The sequence below is a fragment of the Aspergillus homomorphus genome (assembly GCF_003184865.1).
Source record: "Aspergillus homomorphus CBS 101889 unplaced genomic scaffold BO97scaffold_27, whole genome shotgun sequence".
Taxonomy (NCBI): Eukaryota; Fungi; Ascomycota; class Eurotiomycetes; order Eurotiales; family Aspergillaceae; genus Aspergillus; species Aspergillus homomorphus.
Window position 1 is genome coordinate 1 of NW_020291913.1, and position 18,952 is coordinate 18,952.

General features: G+C 54.1%; 7 protein-coding genes and 1 non-coding gene across 8 annotated transcripts; 4 read left to right on the top strand and 4 right to left on the bottom strand.

Annotated features, from left to right (window-relative positions):
* The first annotated feature begins 647 nt into the window (after positions 1-647).
* On the top strand, positions 648-1,831 carry BO97DRAFT_406686 (NAD(P)-binding protein). The gene has a single exon (XM_025695463.1). The coding sequence runs from the start codon at positions 663-665 to the stop codon at positions 1,461-1,463; it is 801 nt and encodes a 266-aa protein (XP_025549805.1). The 5' UTR covers positions 648-662; the 3' UTR covers positions 1,464-1,831.
* A 738-nt stretch (positions 1,832-2,569) lies between these two features.
* Positions 2,570-4,183, top strand: BO97DRAFT_393512 (FAD-dependent oxidoreductase; the record flags this gene model as incomplete). Its single annotated transcript, XM_025693930.1, has 2 exons — positions 2,570-2,792; positions 2,862-4,183. The coding sequence occupies 2 exons, from the start codon at positions 2,570-2,572 to the stop codon at positions 4,181-4,183; spliced, it is 1,545 nt and encodes a 514-aa protein (XP_025549806.1).
* Positions 4,184-4,485: 302 nt separating this feature from the next.
* On the bottom strand, positions 4,486-6,696 carry BO97DRAFT_479031 (putative MFS aflatoxin efflux pump). Its single transcript, XM_025700663.1, has 5 exons — positions 6,298-6,696; positions 5,974-6,234; positions 5,580-5,915; positions 5,351-5,531; positions 4,486-5,298 (listed from the first exon to the last, which is right to left on the bottom strand). Exons 1-5 carry the CDS (start codon positions 6,547-6,549, stop codon positions 4,595-4,597), a joined length of 1,734 nt encoding a protein of 577 aa, XP_025549807.1. The 5' UTR covers positions 6,550-6,696; the 3' UTR covers positions 4,486-4,594.
* A 179-nt stretch (positions 6,697-6,875) lies between these two features.
* BO97DRAFT_393518 (C6 zinc finger domain protein) lies at positions 6,876-9,404 on the top strand. The gene is made up of 4 exons (XM_025693931.1): positions 6,876-7,364; positions 7,421-7,448; positions 7,499-8,023; positions 8,069-9,404. The coding sequence occupies exons 1-4, from the start codon at positions 6,967-6,969 to the stop codon at positions 9,302-9,304; spliced, it is 2,187 nt and encodes a 728-aa protein (XP_025549808.1). The 5' UTR covers positions 6,876-6,966; the 3' UTR covers positions 9,305-9,404.
* Positions 9,405-10,843: 1,439 nt separating this feature from the next.
* BO97DRAFT_479033 (putative transporter) lies at positions 10,844-12,785 on the bottom strand. Its single transcript, XM_025700664.1, has 3 exons — positions 12,415-12,785; positions 11,849-12,358; positions 10,844-11,775 (listed from the first exon to the last, which is right to left on the bottom strand). Exons 1-3 carry the CDS (start codon positions 12,675-12,677, stop codon positions 10,941-10,943), a joined length of 1,608 nt encoding a protein of 535 aa, XP_025549809.1. The 5' UTR covers positions 12,678-12,785; the 3' UTR covers positions 10,844-10,940.
* An 862-nt stretch (positions 12,786-13,647) lies between these two features.
* Positions 13,648-13,719, top strand: BO97DRAFT_t185. The gene has a single exon. It is a non-coding gene; the product is annotated as a tRNA-Arg (tRNA).
* Positions 13,720-14,192: 473 nt separating this feature from the next.
* BO97DRAFT_455043 (uncharacterized protein) lies at positions 14,193-15,477 on the bottom strand (the record flags this gene model as incomplete). The annotated part of the gene is made up of 4 exons (XM_025699128.1): positions 14,193-14,661; positions 14,731-15,117; positions 15,179-15,282; positions 15,337-15,477. The coding sequence occupies 4 exons, from the start codon at positions 15,475-15,477 to the stop codon at positions 14,283-14,285; spliced, it is 1,011 nt and encodes a 336-aa protein (XP_025549810.1). The 3' UTR covers positions 14,193-14,282.
* Positions 15,478-16,899: 1,422 nt separating this feature from the next.
* Positions 16,900-17,892, bottom strand: BO97DRAFT_479034 (PTD012 family protein; the record flags this gene model as incomplete). Its single annotated transcript, XM_025700665.1, has 1 exon — positions 16,900-17,892. One exon carries the CDS (start codon positions 17,890-17,892, stop codon positions 16,900-16,902), a length of 993 nt encoding a protein of 330 aa, XP_025549811.1.
* Positions 17,893-18,952: the final 1,060 nt, after the last annotated feature.

Consider the following 18,952-nt stretch of genomic DNA (forward strand, 5'->3'; position numbering starts at 1 on the left):
GGGGGGTATCCTTACCATTTCTGGGTGAAGAAGCTCCAGGATCCCACGAGTGGCACAGTGTTGGGAGTGAATTGCGGTGACTTCTTGTCGACGCTTGGGGTATACGATAGGAAGACAATGTAAGCCAAGAAGGTTGTCACGGTCGCCACAAGGCCCGTAATCACGGCCTTCGCTGGCAGCTCGAAATAGTGAAACTTCTCTGCGTAGGTCAGATACATTTTGAAGGGATTGTTTGTAACACAGAGGATGGCGAGGCGGGGTGGGATGATTCTATTAGCTTATGTACTGTACCCTCAGCTGCATCATCCTCAAAGTGCAAATGGTCTAATTAGGCGCCCAGGCTTGCAAGCTAGACTGCGAACCATCGAATGATCGGGATCGGGGTGTTTGCTTACCTGCGTATCGACCAGTCGTAACATGCATTCATTAGATCCCTGTAGCTGCATGGCTCTAGACTGAGAGTTCGACCGGGCTCCGGTATGCGTCGGTTCCCCGACGACAATAGCCCGACCCCCCTTGATAAAACCAATGGGGATGGCGAGCTGAACGCGCACTAATGCAGGTCTTATCACTATGAGGTGAAATCAGGAGGCTAAGCAAATATTAATATGAATTTCTGGCGCCTGTGCGATCGCCTACCGTCCATCGATCCATATTTCACCATGCCCTCCTATCTCATCACCGGCGCAAGTCGAGGGCTGGGCTACATCTGGCTCAAGCACATCTCCTCCAAGCCTGGAAACACTGTGATCGGCCTGGTCCGCGACAAAGCCACGACGCAGAGCCGTCTAGTAGCAGATCGGTTGACCAACGTGCACCTTGTCGGTGCCGACATCACCAACGCCCAAGCCCTGAAAACGGCGGCCGAAGAAGTCCGCGGCATCACCGGCGGGAGTTTGGATATTCTGATCAACAACGCCGCCATTCTGGCCGCCAGGAGCGCCTTCACGCCTATTATCGACCTGTCGCCGGAGGCGCTGGAACAGGATATCGTAGATTCATGCCGAACCAACGTCGTAGGCGTGGCACACACCGTCAATGCGTTCCTGCCTCTGATCCGGAAAGGGAGAGATAAGAAAGTTATAACCATCTCGTCGCTGTTGGCCGACCTGGACCTCGTCAGGCACCTTGCACTCGACAATGCGACACCGTACGCTATCTCGAAATCGGCGGCTAACCTGCTCATGGCCAAGTACCACGCCTCTCTCGGCGCGACAGAAGGAATCCTTTTCATGTCCATCAGCCCCGGCGCCGTCTCCAAGCCGGACACCCCACCCAGGGAGGACGAAGCGGAAGGACGACAAAAGATGGTCGCCAGGCTGAAGGCGTATGCACCGCATTTCTCGGGTCCGATGACGATGGAGGAGAGTGTGCGCATGCAACTCGAGGTTATCGAGAACGCGACCGTGGAAACGTATGGTGGTGCTTTTGTCAGTCACCTCGGGAATCAACAATGGCTGTGATGGAGTGAACGACAATGAACCAAGCGCTTTTTCTCGTCTAGGCAGACATGTTGTCACATTGAGACTGAGAAGCTGGGTTTCTGCTTTTATTCTCCCCGGTCCACGGGAGTTCCGGTTAAATAATTTCGATTTCATGTCTGCATTATCCAGTTCTTAATCAGGGCCTACATCTGGGAGTGTCAGACAAGACCTGACGCCTGGAGATAATATCTCATGCCTCGAGTGTTGCGGATGTACTGTATTTAGTGGAGGCGACTAGGCCATGTTAGGGGGAAGCGACTCAGGAAGCCCTGCTAAAAGTTGAACACGCTTATGTACTCTAAGCCTAGAATGATGGAAAAGAATGTCCATCATGCACTCTACAGAAAGAGCCCGCAGCAGGTCTGGGTATAGCAGTCTACCCTGCCCTGTCTATGGGTACAGAGAGGCAATGGATGGACGGATAAGCAGCGCTCCATGGATCGTCTGGGGTTGTTGAGTGGGAAGTGCGAGGATAACACAACGATGCGCGGTATGTTGCAGTACTTTTGTGCACAGTCAAGCATAATTCAACCTTGACACTGATGAATTTAACAATGGTAGATTAATTCATGCACTTCCAACTGGAATATGCTCACATCGAATACTACAGCTACAGACTAATCGCGAGCTTCGGATAGCTCGATAAGATTGGCGAGTCTTGGTCAGCAGTATGTTAATAACTGATTGTTTTGGCAGACTGGTCCCATTCTCCAGGACTACATCTGGGTCTATAATTACTGCTGTTGACAGACAGAGTAATGTGAATTCCATGGCTTGTACTCGTTCCTTCGGGGTATAAATCACACATTTTCTATGTGACTAAGCCGGGGTGTTGCATTTCCCGAGATATAAATGTCCCGCACTCGCGTATCAACCACCATTTCCGAGAGCCGGAGCTGGGCGAGACGTCAGGACACCAAAAGCGAACAACAGATCTAATTCGAACAATGCCCGAGGAAAGGAAGCCAAGAGTTCCCGATGAAGCTGCCTGGTAGCATATGCGCGTGCGCCCGTGATATATGGTTTGCACTTCCCTCGCGAACAGCATCATCAGCTAGAAAGCACCTGCACCTCACACTTCCAAAATGGTGTCAAACGAGTATCTCTCCCACGGAGACAAGGATGAGTTCAATCCCGCAAGGTGGTCGTCCACCCCAGGCGAGCTTCCTCAACGGTCTCCCGAAACGCACCTCAACGTGCTGATCGTCGGGGCAGGGCCGGCAGGGTTGATCACGGCGCTCGAATGTTGGAGGAAAGGACACAACGTGGTGGGGATCTTGGAACGAAGCCAAGGCCCTGTCTATACTGGTTCGTTACACCCCTTGACACCCGGTTCACTCCGGTCTTTAATCATTGACCTGTCTAATTCCCATCCAGGGGACATCATCGTGATCGGCCCGTCAGCCATCTGCACCCTCCGCCACTGGCCGGAGATCTGCCGAGAGCTCGACCAGGAGCGATCAGACAGTGTAATGTACTACCGCCGCCACAACAGCGAGCTCATTCTGGGCCCAACCACGCTGGGCTACAACAGCCCCGAGCACCTAGCCCAGCGACAAGGCCTGCCGTACGTGGCCCCGCACCAGGTCCGCCGCAAGTTCTACCGCATGCTGCTCCGCCAGGCCGCCCGCGTCGGTCTGAAAGTCGAATACGGCCAGCGGGTCGAGCAATACTTCGAGGACGAGTCCGCCGGTGTCGGAGGTATTGTGACGGCCGACGGCAGCGTGCGGGTGGCGCACATCGTCGTGGCCGCCGATGCATTCAAGACGCGCTCCGACCTGCTGATCGCAGGCGAACACGCCCCGACACGCTCAAGCGGCATGTCAGTATACCGGGCAGCGCTGCCGACGGAGCTGGCGCTGCGGGATCCGGCGTTCAAGGCGCGCTGGGGCGAGGCCGTGGCGCAGGGGGCGTCGCACCACGAGTTCTGGATCGGACCCGGCATGCACCTGGGACTGTTCATCTCACCGGACTTCGTGGCATACGGGCTCACCCCGCGTGACAAGTTCCTGCAGCCCGGCGGCAACGAGCCCATCGAGTCGTGGGACCCCGACGTCGATCCGCAGGGGGTCCTCGACGTGCTGCACCGCATCCCGGATTGGGATCCTGCCATCGAGGGGCTGGTCCGCAACACTCCCAAGCGCGCGACCGTGCATTGGCCGCTGCTGTGGCGGAACTTGCGTCGCGAGTGGACGTCCAAGGGCGGTCGTGTCGTGCAGGTCGGCGACGCTGCGCATACCACCGTGCCGGCTTCGATCAGCGGCGGCACCCTAGCCATCGAGGATGCCGTCACGCTGGCGGCTTGCTTGCAGCTTGCGTGTGCAGGTGGCGCGCCCGGTGGTGCGCCGCTGGGTGCCCGCATCTACAATCTCCTGCGCTACCAGCGTGTGAGCTGCGTGCAGAAGATGTCGTTTGTCAATTCGGAGAACCTGGGCGCTGCGGATATGAATGAGGTGCTGAAGAAGGATCCCGAAAAGGTCAAGGTCCGGTTCCCCAAGTGGTTGTTTCAGCATGATCCTGAGGCCTATGTCTATGAGAAGTTCGGCCAGGCGTTCTCGCATTTCGTGTATGGCACTGATTTCCAGAATACCAACTTTCCTTCGGGCCATAAGTTCAAGATGTGGACGATCGAGGAGATTCATGCGGATATTCTGGCCGGGAAGAAGGTTGCGGACTTTTTGGATGGCGATTGGGAATAGGCAGGTAGTAATTGTTGAGCACTTTGAATTGAAATATGGGGTTTTTAGAAACAAGCGTAAGGCGCTTTCCCGTAAACCTCTTTAGAACTTCTCATCTATACAGATATGTAATTATCATCACAAGGTCCGGGGTAACCCACAACACCCAGTACCCCGAGCATCTCTGCAGTGATTTGATCATTAAAGACAGTCGGCGGACCAGCAACGTAAAGGAGCCTACAAAGCTAGAGATGAGACCGGAAAAGCGGTATTGTCGATGGTAAAGCTCTACAGGTCAGACAAACGCGCAATGAAGAAAATCTACCTTGAATAACATTACAACCCAATAAAGCTAGTTAAATATTCTTCTATTTGACAATCACACGCCAAGGTTCAAGCCCTCCAGTATCAACCTAACCCTCTAATTTCTGTCTATTTAGCCCCCGCTGCCTCCGCAGGCTTCTCACCTGCAGCCGCTCCCTTGCTCTCAGCATCAGGCTTGGGCTGCCCCTTCTTGATGCTCTTCCACTCGAGCGTGGCGGCACCGAGAACAGTCAGACACGATATGATCAACCCAGCCTGGAACACCTTCCTTAGCGCCTCATTGTACGAATGGAGCACGGTATCATGCAAGTTCGCAGGCATGGTATTCAGCAACTCGGTGACACCGCCGGACGTGACCAGCTTGGGATTGAACCCGGGCAGCCCGGACAACCGCTTCACCAGCTGATTAGCGAGGATATTCTCGCCGACCGACACAAACACTGCGGCACCAATTAGCTGCCCGAACAGCATCAGCGCCAGGCCGAACGGCACGTCGGGCTTGGGGAGGACCGTCTGCGCGGCTAGATTGGGGATCTGGAAGCACAGGCCCAGGCCGATACCGTAGACGATCTGGTAGCCGATCCACTTCCCTTCGCCGGTGTCTACCTTGAAGGTCGTCAGAAGCCCGGCGCCAACGGACATGATGCACGATCCGATGATTGCGAGAGGCGTGTAGTATCCGATCTTTGAGTTGGTGATTCCGCCGCCGATAGAGCCGACTACCATTGATAGCATCATTGGCAGGAGCCGGATGCCGGATTCGACGGCGCTGTTGCCTTTGATGGACTGGAACCAAATTGGGAGGAAGTAGACTTTATGGGGTTAGTGAGCTGTGAGGATGGTTGGGGGGTGGGAGTTTCTTACCGAATATGTAGTTGCCAGAACCAATGCAGAGGGTCTGCCAGAAGCCGGAGATGATGCTGCGCTGCGAGAAGATGCGCACGGGCAGCGTCGCGGTCTTGGGGAGGAAGATCTGCACGGCGACGAAGGCGAGGAGGAGCACGCCCATGAGAACCAGGCACGCCACGACGCGACCGTTGCTCCACTGCGGACTGTTAGTCGGGGTTGAGAATCATGGTCGGAATGAACTTACAGCATAGGTCTGGCCTCCCCACTGGAGTGCCAATACAAGGCAGACCACACCAGACACCAAGAGGGTAGTACCGAGGAAATCCAGCTGCAGCAGCTTTTCCACCCACGGAACCCTTGTAGTGTCTTGCTTCGGAATCTTGAGGCAGAAGGCGATGAAGATCATTGCCGCACCCCCGATCGGGAGATTAATGTAGAAACACCATCTCCAGGTCACGTTCGATGTAAAGGCACCACCAATCAACGGACCCACGATTGAGGCAATGCCGAAGAGCGCGCCGAACAATCCCTGGATTTGTGGGCGCTTTTGGAGGGGAACGGAATGGATGATGCACATGATCTAGAAATGACTGTCAGTACGGTTTGTGATGATGAGAGAAAAATTAAGGCCAACTCACAGTTCCAGCCAGGATACCAGCAGCACCAACTCCGCAGATTGCTCGTCCGATGATGAAGGCCACGGAGTTGGGAGCGGCGCCGCAGATAGCAGAGGCAACCTCAAACAGCAGAATACTGGCAAGGAAGACGATCCGCACGGAGAAGAGCTTGTACAGCTTTCCGAACAGGAGCTGGAACGCGCAGCATGTCAACAGATACGAGCTTCCGTACCAGCCCACGTCGTCGAAGGAGTTGAATTCGTCGGTGATCTTGGGGATAGCCTATGGATTGAAGTCATGTTAGCGCGAGATTCCATGGATTGAGCTGTGTTACATATATCATACCGTTGAGATGATGGTTCTGTCCAGCGCAACGAGGAACATGGCCACAAAGGCCGAGACGATCAGACAGACAACCCTAATGGTCGACTGATTCTCGGGAGGCCCCGGAGGACCTGGAGGACCTCCAGCTTTGGCGGGTGCTTCATCTTTGACGACGGCATCAGTTGTCGTCTCACTATGGTGATTCGCGAGCTCTGGAGCATCGATTGCAGCAGACTTGGTACTGTCCGAGAGGGAGGTGCGTGGTGGAGGCATGGTGATGATAGTGGTATTCGTAGCTCCACAGCCCAGCAACGATCGACCAGTTACCAATGCACGAGGGAGTCTTCGACCCAGAAGAATTCAGAAGGAAAGCTCCGAGTTTTAAGGGGTCGCAAGGGGCAAAACATGGTCGGACAAGTCGCACTCTGCAGAAAGATATCGAGGGAGCAGGTCGCAAAGCCGGGGGTTAGCAACTGCAGTGGTCGGGGGTTAGAAAGTGCGAGGCTTGGCAAGTGGCGGTTGTTTTCGGCCCTCATAAATCCCGACTTTCTCCTTGACTCTTGTCTGCCCTTCTAATTCTTCTCTCTTCAACCCAATTCCCCGGGCTTCGGGCAACCGGGTCTAGGAACAGGAACATTTCCTCTGATTCCTTAGTTACACAGCCCGCATTAGGATCGATAGTCTCATGCCATGGCCACGCCGATCTCTGCATCCGATCAGACAGCCACCACCGTCAAGCCCCAGCGCGTACTGGCCTGCGTGCTGTGTCAGCAACGCAAGATCAGGTGTGATCGCACATTCCCTTGTGCCAACTGCGTGCGTGCCAATGTACAATGCGAGCAAGCGATCCGCCAGCGACGGCGGAGATTTCCTGAGAGAGAGCTGTTGGCCCGCCTGCGACTCTATGAGAGTCTCCTCCGACAGCACAACATCAAGTTCGATCCCCTCCACACGCCTACCGCTGACCATCGGTCGCCTAGTGACGATGGCCCAGATGAACTGCCAGAGGAAGCCGAGTCAGAAGGGACTCTTGCTGACACGAATCCTCGTCCATCAAGGGAGAAGACGGCAGTCAAGACTAAATCATTGTACGAATTTGGGTCCTGCACTCACTCCTATGCCTGGATGACTAATCACATGATAGAAATCTGTGGCATGCAATGAGTCAAAAGGTAGGAGTTTCTGTTTCGACAGGTTCGGGGCAAACTGACAACTGGGCAAGCCTGTAGATCCCGCAGACGACGATGGAAACGACGGTGAGGACGACGAAAACGACACTGGATTCCTGCACGACAACGACGATGTCCGACACGCCGTGATCAAGAAGGCGTGGAACCACATGTTTCAAGGTCAAAACAACGACCACCTCTTGTTCGGTTCCCCAGTAGGCCATGTCGACCTTTCTGCTTCGCATCCAAGCCAAGTGCATATCTTCCGGCTCTGGCAGATCTACTTGGACAATATCAATCCCCTGCTCAAAGTTACACACACCCCTACTCTTCAAACACGAATCATCGACGCGGCCAGCGATATCGCCAACATTAATCCCACATTGGAAGCGCTGATGTTCAGTATCTACTGCGTTTCCATTTTGAGTCTCACGGATGAGCAATGCAGCACCTTGTTCGGAACCCATAAGAAGGACCTTTTGACGGGCTATCAGTTTGCGTGCCAGCAGGCGCTGCGAAGTTGCTGTATTCTACGCTCCAGCGACCGTGAGTGCCTGACCGCGTTGTATCTGTATCTAGTAAGTCAGGCTGACCGATGACTACGAACGCACTAACCTCTACAGGTTTCCATCCGTCCTGAAACAGACCCGGCTTCCCTGTCCTCACTGCTGAGCGTCGCGATCCGAATCGCCCAGCGCATCGGCATCCACAACGAGTCCATGTACGGCAAGTGCTCGGCCCTGGAAGCGGAAATGCGCCGCAGACTGTGGTGGTCGCTCATCATCTTCGACAACCGCATCTGCGAAATGTCGGACTACAAGACGGCGTCGCTAGCTCCTACCTGGGACTGCAAAGTGCCCCTCAACGTGAACGATTTCGAGTTACAGCCCGAAATAAGGAGCCCGCCGGCAACAAACAACCGACCCACGGAGATGCTGTTTGCAGTCGTGCGCAGCGAACTCGCCGACTTCGTGCGCCACAGCGCCTTCCACCTCAACTTCACCAACCCAACCCTAAACACGATCACGCCACATCCCACCACCCCCGATGAAGCCGAGAGCCTTATCGCCCTCGAACGAGTCATGGAGGAGAAATACCTCTCCTTCTGCAACCCCGAGAACCCCCTTCATTTTATGACAATCTGGACGATGAGGGGATACCTAGCTAAAAACCGCCTCCTGCAGCACTACTCCCGCTTCTCGACCGCAGCCGTGTCGCAGACCGACGCCCAACGCAACGTGGGGATCTCGCACGCGCTACGCATGCTCGAATGCGACACGAAGCTGATGACCTCGCCGCTCACAAAGGGCTACCTGTGGCTCGTGCACTTCCACTTCCCGTTCCCAGCGTACATCCACCTGCTGCAGGATTTGAAGAAGCGGCCCGTCGAGGACCACGCGGATAAAGCGTGGGAGGTTATGAGCAATAACTATGAGGTTCGCATGATGGACGCTAAGCAGGATGATCGGCCCTTCTTTATCGTATTTTCGCGTATCGTCTTGCAGGCCTGGGAAGCCCGCGAGAAGGTAGCCAGACAGCTGGAGACGCCGCTCGTGCCGCCCCGGATCGTCGCGGATATCAGGAATAAAGTGATGCAGATGACGACGAGCTTCGGACAGGATCCTGAAGCGGTGCTGCCGGGTGGTTCTTTGGGTGCTAATATGGATGATCTCTCGATGCCTGTGCAGATGGATTTCACGGCGCCTGGTATTGCGTACGGTGCCGGTGGACAGGGCGCGACTGGGTTGGAGCCGTGGGCGTACCCTGATATAGCTGGGTCGGGATCTTTGGATGTGGATGTGAATCAGTTCCTGCTGAATACTATGGAGTGGAATGCGCTGCACGCTCGGGGAAGGTGATCGACTTTCAGCAGACGAGTGATGATCCTTATCAACCTAGATGATTAAGACTACTTATGATCAGTCATGAAGATTAATGAGTTACGCACTTAAGAAGCCCATTATGAGAATGTTTCGTAGGATCACATTCATATGAATATGCACATACTTTTAGGCTCCTAGCTGATTAAAAGACCATAAGAAAAAGCAGAAAAGATGAATAACTTCTCCATCATTTTTCGGCATGAAGACTGCAAGCAGGAAGTCTGAACAAACTCAAAGCCCACCATTGAACCTTTCCTAGCACATGCTTCAGGCCGAAAAAGGGATATTATCAACAAGTTCTCCTTCGAGTAACAACAAGCTGAAGGATAAGACTGACATTCCTCTCAAAAACACAGCCGAAGAACGTGATTAATCAAGCAAACAGCATTTTTCATGAGGCGCACGCATCATTGGAGAAAATAAGGGCGATATGAGGGGGCCTTTGATTTTGATTTTCTATCTGGAGGTAACCGGGAGTTTGGATGATTGATCCAAGGGGAGGTAGGACCCTGCTTTGAATGGAGACAGAGATAGGTTTGACTGGAATTCGACAGATGTGTCAATGTCGGCTTCTGCCAGGCCTGATTAATCTGATCTAAACTCGCTGCTCAACGTCTAGTGTCTGGGATAACACGTATCCATTCCTTACCCCGAGTTCTGCTGTCAACCATGATGTCATGTGGCCTCCTAAGCCATGGACCTGCCTTTCTTCGCCTGCTGCAGTGAGCCAGTCGACCATTCTTATAGATGGCCATTACGCCCGTCAAACCGTGATCTAGAGAAGACAAGCCTAGAAACCCTTCGCATAAACAACATCTACAATCCCTAGCCAATCTAGACAGCACCAGAATCCATCCAACCAAGAACCCAAAACACCTCATCCCGAATGACCACCGGCACCACAAACTGCAATTATGCGTCTCGCTTTGACCCAGGCATAAATAAATAAACTCTTACTCGAAAGCGACAACTTGCCCTCTGCCCCCGGTCATCCATCTGTCTTGCAACAGCCACCTGTGCTCCCATCGCCGTCTCGCCTCCTCAGAGCCACATCCATGCTTCAAACCACTGGCATGTTCAAACACCTTCCCAAAGTCAACCGACTCATTCGCGCAAACAACACTCAGCCTCTGATCACTCAGCGTCTTCACCCTCTCCAGAACCGCCTGATTCGGGTCCGCCGTACACACCGCAACGAGCTCCAGTTCCGTCTTTGCCGTAGATCCATTCCGCACGTTTGCCTCCTTGACTGCGTATACTCCACCACCAAGAGAACATGGTTACCATCCAATTCAACAATACCAAAGTAAGCCAAACCACCCATCATAGTCGTCTAGTCAGACGGGAGGGGCGGCGCAGAATGGATGATGACTATCCCGCCGACTTCGCTCTGATCTGCCGGGTCTAGCTGCTGAAACCCATGGCCACGTCCACACTACAAGCCGGACTAGGAGCGTAGTAGAGCGTGATGTAGCCATCTAATCGTATCTTGCCGGCTGAAAGTCTAACCATTAATTACGGTGCAAGATGCCATGTTCATGGCCTCAATTATTAAACAATACACTATACGTCCCACATGAGGTAGTATCCTTCAACATGTGCAACAGCTGCCTCACACCTCAGCACGACCCTTCTCCTCGACCACACTCTCCTTACTCCTACCATCATGATCCAGCCCCTCCTTGACCCCCGTATTCCCCTGACTCCCAATCCGCAAGAACGCACACAGCGGAATCCCCAACGCAGCAATACCAGCACAGTACAAGAAAGTAGCACTATACGGCTCGATGGGATCACCAGCAAAGTACCCTCCCTCCGCCAACCCCCTCGAGACCACCGCATCATAGATAGCAGTACTAATGCCCATGCCAATAGTCACACACAGCTTAGTGACAGTCTGCAAGATGCCGCCAGCGATACTCTGCTGAGCCGGGGGCAGCGAGCTCATAACGTACATATTGGCAACGCAGAACTCGAAGTCGGCGCCGACGACAGCCAGCAGCAGGCCAGGGAAGATGAAGGCCCAGTAAGAGCTGGCGGAGTGCTGCAAGCCCATGAGCAGGAAGGCGCCGACATAGGCCACGGCGCCGATCGCCATCAGCAGGCTGTTGGACACGCGGTGCATGACCAGCCCCGCGACGATATTCACCAGTATCCCGCCGATCGCCATCGGCAGCATGTGCACCGCTACCATCAGCGGCGAGTACCCCTTGATCTTCTGCATAAACAGCGCCACCCAGAATGACATGATCGGGAACGCCAGGAACCCCAGCAGCAGGATCGCGATCACCAGGCTGAAGTCCCGGTCACCCCAGATGCTCATCGGTACTAGCGGGTACGTGTACCATTTCTCCCAGATGATGAAGCCCAGTATGAAGAGTGCGCCGAGGATCAGCAGTACGAGGACGTACGGTGTTTTCCAGCCTTGTGGGGCGTCGGAGCCGAGACTGCGTGGTTTTGGGTCAGTTGCACGGTTGTGAAGGAGGAAGAGCAGCGGGGGCAGGGACAGAAGACACTCACCTTAGGGCGCCGGAGAACATTCCGATCCCCGCGATCGTCAGCAGTGTGCCCACCACGTCGAATTGCTTGATCGCTTGCACGGACAGCGTCGTCTTGGGCGTGTGGTCCACGGGCACGCTGAGGATCGCGATCGCGACCACCACCACGTAGATGATGGCCAGCAGGAAGTAGCTGGCGCGCCAGTTGAAGAGCTGCGTGGCGATTCCCGAGAAGACGCTGCCGAACACAAAACCCATCGGGTTACCCGCGCTGAAACAGGCGAACACGCGGTTCTTGCGCTTGGATGGGCGCTGGTAGATGTTGGCGAGCATCCCTTGGCCCGGGGGAACAGAGGCCGCCGACATCAGGCCCATGACGCCGTTCAGGATGTCCAGCTGGAGGGGTGTCTTGCTGAACCCGGCGGCAAGGGAGAAGACGGCGAAAAGGACCATGCTCCCCAGGAACAATGTCTTCCGACCGAAGAGATCAGCTAAGCGGCCGAAGAATAGCAGGAAGGAACCGGCGGCCAGTCTGTGATGGGCGGTTAGCTAGGATCGTCGCAGTGCTGAGGGGGAGGGAACGCGTACGAGGAGGACCCGCTCAGCCAGGTCAATTCCGCCGTGGTCATCCCCAGGTCATTCTGCACTTGGGCCGTGATAACGGTGACGGCGCCGCTCACGAGCGAGGACATGGCGATGGCCATGGTCGCCACGGCGACAAAGAGGATTTCCTGAACGGTGGAAGAGAAGACATCAGGGCGGGCCTCGTCGTCGATGGGCCCTGTCGCGGTGATGGCTGTTGTCACTCCATCCGCTTTCTCGGGCTGCACACTCTCATTCAGCCGTTCCATGGCGGATTGAACCGTAGGTAGGGATCATCTACCGGGTGGGGTGATGAAAGGGCAGGGCGGGGAAAAGATTTTAATCTCAACGCTGAGCCATGGGGTATAAATGCCGGATCACCGCAGAGTTGAACACCGCCATGTTAAGAAAATTGGCAAGACGGTGATTACGCGATAGGGCGGCACAATTTCCGCGATCGACGGGACCAGTTGCGAGGCTTGCCAAACTGGCATTATCCTGGATCGGTGATAGTCCTTATAGATTAGGGCTGGTGGGCCTTGGCGCATTTCTTCTTCCATTCCGAAGTCCGAACACGCGTCCGCTTCTTTTCGCCTGCTCGGAGTCATATTCCTGCGTTGACTTAGATCAACACCATTCGATGATTATAACAAGCTTACTGAGTAAGGTTTGAGTACCACCGTATCTTGTTACCTCCGGCAATTATCAGCTTCGTAGTAGCCATTACGACGGTTCGGCTCAAGCCGTAGCTCGGGATCTGAGTTCCGAATCCGGCAATATTGACATGCTGCAAGGCTGGTGGCAAGAGATTTCGTTGCCTGTGATGACCTGTCACACAGTAGTCTTGTTCTGTACATGCAAGGATTCCCTACCCTTATATGAGAAGTGGCTCAATGAATGCATAAGAAGGGGTCTGCGACGTGAAGACCCAGTGAACCTAGTCGTCTTTACGCGGTACCCATCAATGTCACGAGAAAGAAGCCACTGTTAGACACATTGTACCGCCGTAGCTTCGGTGGAGTCTGCGGTTCCCCATTGTTCCAGACCTTAACTCAGCTCCACCTCCTGCGTAATGAAGCAGACAATGTATCACACTTCCAGTCCTTGGTTCACTGCTATCGGACTATCCGAGTGTTTAACGAATTCGCATTGAACACTGCAGCATTGCTGGGTGTGAATGTGAGATTGCTTACTCAAATCTCTTCATACAGAATCAAATAACAAATTTACGTCATCGCTGGTCTCGTGGCGCAATGGTAGCGCATTAGTTTCCGGTACTAGAGGTTGTGCGTTCGAGTCGCACCGGGATCGTTTTTTGCTTCCACCCATTGTTAATGGTCACTCAACAGCCCAACTACCGTAATAGATATTTTGTTTCATCCAACATCACCGCAGTAAAACATGTCGTTCTTTCTGTCATGTGTGTGTTTGCAGAGTGATGGTTCCGGATGCAAATGTCCCTTCCGCGTCTGGGCCAAGTTATATATCGTCGCAGCAAAGGGGACGGCCTGATAACCGTACTTCGAGACACTCAAACCCCGGGGTGATACTCTTTCAAGCCAATCTACCCGACTTATGCCCAATCATTATCGCTCCCAAAAATATGCCAACCTACTGTGATAGTTGTGGGTTATGACTAAAGACTAAGCGGGAAGAGAGCAGTTGGGCCTCCCCTGTCTACATGGATCCGATCAGATCGCATTTGGGGGGTTCCCAGTACTGAGACCCGAGCTCGATTTCTTAGAAAAAAGAAAAAAAAAAGGTTCAAATGTCATTGGAGGCTAGCCGAGAAATATATACATTCATCATCAAGACAGGGCCGCCATCTATACAACCACTGCTCAGGTCCCAGCCCTGACTAACCACCCCAAAAATTACAGATTCAACTCGCGGCGAAACAAAGGCTCGGTGCTAGCCTGACTCGACACCCGCGTATTCTGGTGCTCCGATGGGGTGTCGGTGTCGGTCTCGTTAGAGTCACCGATGATCTCGGTGTCGGTGATGGCGCGAGGTCGCGGAGGCTGCGGGAACGGCGTGCTACACTCGGGATCTGACGGTGCTGGCGAGGCTGAACGCGCTCTCCGGCCGCGGAGACTGTAGATCATTGGCAGGTTGGCCGCCAGCGCCGCCAAAGTGCCCTCGAATAAGTAGATGATGGTGTTGACGGTCTGGGTCCCGGGGAGGAAAGCTCGCGACAGACTGGCTCCCGCGGCTAAGAGACCGATCGAGAACAGCCCGATAAGGAGAAGGCGCCTATGGGCATAAGATGACTGAGCCATGCTTGAAGGAAGGGGAGTGGGGAGGGAAGGACTGCTTGCTCACTTCGACCAGGATCGTTTCACCCGGATCAACCAGGGAATCGGTAGTAAGATGAGCACCACGTCGGTGGAGGTGTTGAGGAAGACATAGCTGATGAGGGATCCTTTGGATCCAATGCAATTGGCTACACCTTCATTGTTAGCCATACTCGACAACAGGAAGATAAGCCGGTAGGAGTCTTGTGAGCTATTCTCGGACGTACTCGGGGGCCTGCCCGTCAAGCCGGGATGGTGCACAGGTCCAATGCATGTATTCGTGTAGATGATTATGGTTGCCATGAAGGTCAGTATCAGATATGCGCACGCCAGTCGGATCCAGATGCGAGGCCACGGGAGGCACCCCCAGATCTGTTGAATGAAAAGAAGAACTACCGCTTTCTGGAGCCAGAGGCTAGCAGGACAATAGTTTAAGACCGGCTTTCACACAGTTAGAGTGGGGATGGTGAACATACTAGGTGACCCAGAGATATGTTTGGGCCTCGAACAGTTGTGCGGACTTTTTCAGGGCTGCCATAGCCTGAGGTCCTGGTGGACGCGAAGAACAGTCGATGGCTATCTGGAAAAGGATCGCACGTGCGATGGTCCCCGAGACGATACAGACCATACATACCATAGTGAGGTAGTCACTCACTGCGAAGGGAAGGTGTCGATACTTGCGCAGCCAGAGACGGACGCCCATAATCGCCACCATCAGCGCGGTGATGCAACTCTCTGCGACGGTGCATGCGGTATATGAGAGAGTTGACACCATTGTCTAGAGATCTGCTGCAGACTAAAAGAAATGTTACATGTCTTCTGTAGTTTCAAAGTCTCCGAGAGCCTCCATACAAAGAAGGCGGCAGCAGTCTGGTGCCCGTAGGTTCTAATATATGGCCTGCACGGTCCGCTTGAGAGAACTTCGGCAACTGTAATCAACAGTACCAGGCTCAGCGGAGCTCGAGCTAGGTCCAGGCCAGAGCTCCGGTCGGAAATCACAAAGGGCTTTCGACAGCCGTTCGAGGCGCTCACCACCACCCGCGGGATATCAGAAGCTCGTTGAGTGGAACCCGAGCTCAAGCCACCGGACGATGAACTATCGACTTCTTTTGGAACAGTTCTGATTTCTACTACAAGCTCATGATTTATTTCATGGCTCGGGTGGTCCAAGCGAAACTCTGCCAGTTCTCGGCAAACCCAACGCGGCCTGGACCGGACATCGCAGACAAAGAAACCTCCCGCCACGAGGGGTGGTTCGAGACAATCCAGTGGTAACTATTGCTATGCTGCTGGGACCGAGCTGCAATTATGTCATGACTTGCTCAAGCTTCAGAACGTGAAGAAGAGCTCGGCCACAGCTCGAGCACCATATATTGTACTTTCGGCCCGCTCGAGATTGAAGAGGACTTGCAGGCAGTTGGCCGGACTACCTCGATAGGACAAGGCGTGATGCTGGGACTGGGCATGCGTAGATGTCGCCAAAGACCTGCCTTCTGATCGGCCAAGACCCTGACACGACGGTCGGATTGATGGTTCAACTCACGACGTCTGCCCTCCAGGAGCACATACATCGGAAAAAGAAAACGCACTGTTGCCAACATTGCCACCACGCTACCATCACCCACCCCGGCGATCCGTATCAAATAGAGTTGCGACACGCCCTGTAATTACTAAATGCAACGTTCCTACAGGCCAAGCCCCACGGCAAAAGGGGTAGGATGCAGACCCGATGTGCGTGACCTCCTCACTGCCGCCCTCCTGCCAGGTCCCGAGAAGAATGGAGCGAGGTTGTGCCCTTCGCGCACTTGGCGCGGCTATTGTGATCACGCATTACCTGCGTGGAGGGGTTTGAGACAGGTTCCAGCTCCCGCTCGGAGGTTCTTGAAGCTTGACCAGGGAGATATCCTGCTTCGCAAAATTTATCGCTGTAGTAACGCAGCGACATGTGTCCTGCGCGTGATATTACCTGAACGGAGCTGGTGCAGGAATCCTTCCAGAGGTAGCAGCCTGCAGCCCGAACGCCTGAACCGTGGGCGCGATTGGCCCTCGGCCGAAATCTAACCTGTCAGTTCTCGATTCGTGTTTGAAGCGCAGGTGTATTGGCGCCAAAATATACAGTAGCAGTTGCCTTGATATGTACAATACAATACATCTTCCTCGAGACCTACAAATACAACGGTACAAGGTAAGCAACCAACTACCGGTCGTTGGGCCCATCCATGCGATACACCATCTCAGCAACATTCAGATAAGCCTCATATTCCACGCTCTCCTCTCCAGAGAGATCATAGTGATAATGCCCTCCCTTCCGGTCTCCCTCTGACTCGAAACAGTGCGTGTGCTCCATGCGCAGACCCAGTCCCTCGGGATCCGCACTGTGCATGACGGTCAAGCAGACGACGGGGGCCGCAAAGGCATGGTAGGTGAGCCACTCGTGCTCGAGCTGGGCGCGGTCGCGGAAGGGCAGCTGCGGCGGGAAGTCCGGCATGATGTGGAACTTGGCGGTGCCGCGCTTGAGGAGGAAGACCCCGCCCAGCGAGACGGGCTGGTCGTCGCCGTAGGCGTCGCAGATCCCCAGGCGGATGCAGTTCGTAAAGTTCTGGGGTCCGGTTCGCGTCCGTGCGGCCACCCTGATCACTGGGCCTGGTTGACCCGAGCATCCGTAGAGGTTAACCATCAGGGCGCAATTGGTCGTCGCGGAGAGGGTGGTGCGGGGCGTGGCGCCCTCGCGGTCAACCTCAATCACCCGGGTGCCATTCGTGATGGCCAGTGAGGAGGGCTCGTTGAATGATGGTGGTGAGGCTGGAGTGGTATCCTCGTCGGATGGGGTCTTTGGTCGCCAGGACAGATTGGGCGCCAGCTCGGCGTTCTGGCCAATTTCGTGGAATGGGGCGGCGCCCGCGCCGATCAGGAAGCCGCCGCTGGGAGACATCTCCATGTCTTGGGCGATGGAGAGGAGTGAGTATTTCTTGGCGAAGTCGGGGGCTGGAAACAGCTGGTGCGGACCGCCGACATCGCTGATAACCGGGGAGCCGGAGAGGCCTGGGGCAGTGAGTTGGAAGGGTGGTTGGCGAAGATCGGGACATTCAACCACTTCTGCGTGCGCTGATTCGAAGTTTGTTCGAAGAGCACGCTCAATCACATCTGCCAGATCCTTCAAAGGAGGAGGGGTTCGATGTACTTTCTCCATAGTTCGTTTGATGTTGTGTTTTCGATGGTATGTGTTTGAGTAATGATGCAGTGCAGTGCGGGGAAAGAAAGAGGCTAAATTGCTTAGTCATTGGCCCAAGGCCACTGCAAATTCCTGTCTTGGTGATAGAATTATACAGTAGTTCTTAACGACTTGAGGATGCATGCTGCCCCGATCGACATTTGGTCTCAAGCCCTGCCGCTTCTCTCGCACTTCGCAAAATATTCCCATGTCCAAGCCTCCTCGATATATGAGACAATGATAAACCGCTCGTGACTGTTCTAAAATACTACTTACCTATGATGATATCGATGCTTGGGCACAACGCTAACCTTGCGAAAACCTCATGGTATGGGGATCCTGGCTGCGTGCAGGATTGCTCTGAGTCGGACCAATCTCTTCGCGACTTGAAGCTGCAGGTGTCCTGAGTGTCTTGAGCATTGACAGGCAATCCGGTGTGCCAAGGCCCTTATTCCGGTAGCATGCGGGGTTCTCCGAGTGAAGTCTGAAACTGAGCTTCTATCCTAACTTTGTACGAGACCACGAGTTCGAGTAATCAACCTGAAACGTGAAGGAGTAGAATCCTAGATAGCATCGAACTCAAAGTTATCTAACAGTTTGCTTATTTTCCGATGATGATGAGGCCGCGATTTATAATCACATGGTAAGTAGGTTATCACTCGCTATAGAACTGCATTAATCATTACTGGAGTCCTGTATCCCCTCTACTACGCCATACAGCAACCTTCAACTGAAGCCCGCACGTTTGCGAAGTCGAAAGTCAAAATGGCTCTGAAACTCTATGCCTCTGCCATGTCGACTGCGCGCGTGCTGGTCACAATCCTCGAAAAGGATCTGCCCTTCGAATTTATCCGCGTTGAAACTGCGAAGGTGGAGTAAAAACGCGCGGGATACAAGCAATAACAACCTTCCGGCAAGATTCCTGTCTTGGATGATGACGAGTTCCTTATCTTCGAGAGTCGACCGATTTGCAAGTACCTCGCTAGGTATGTCAATTCCCTTATTGCGCATGCGGAGAGAGTGGGGAACAGGGAATGTT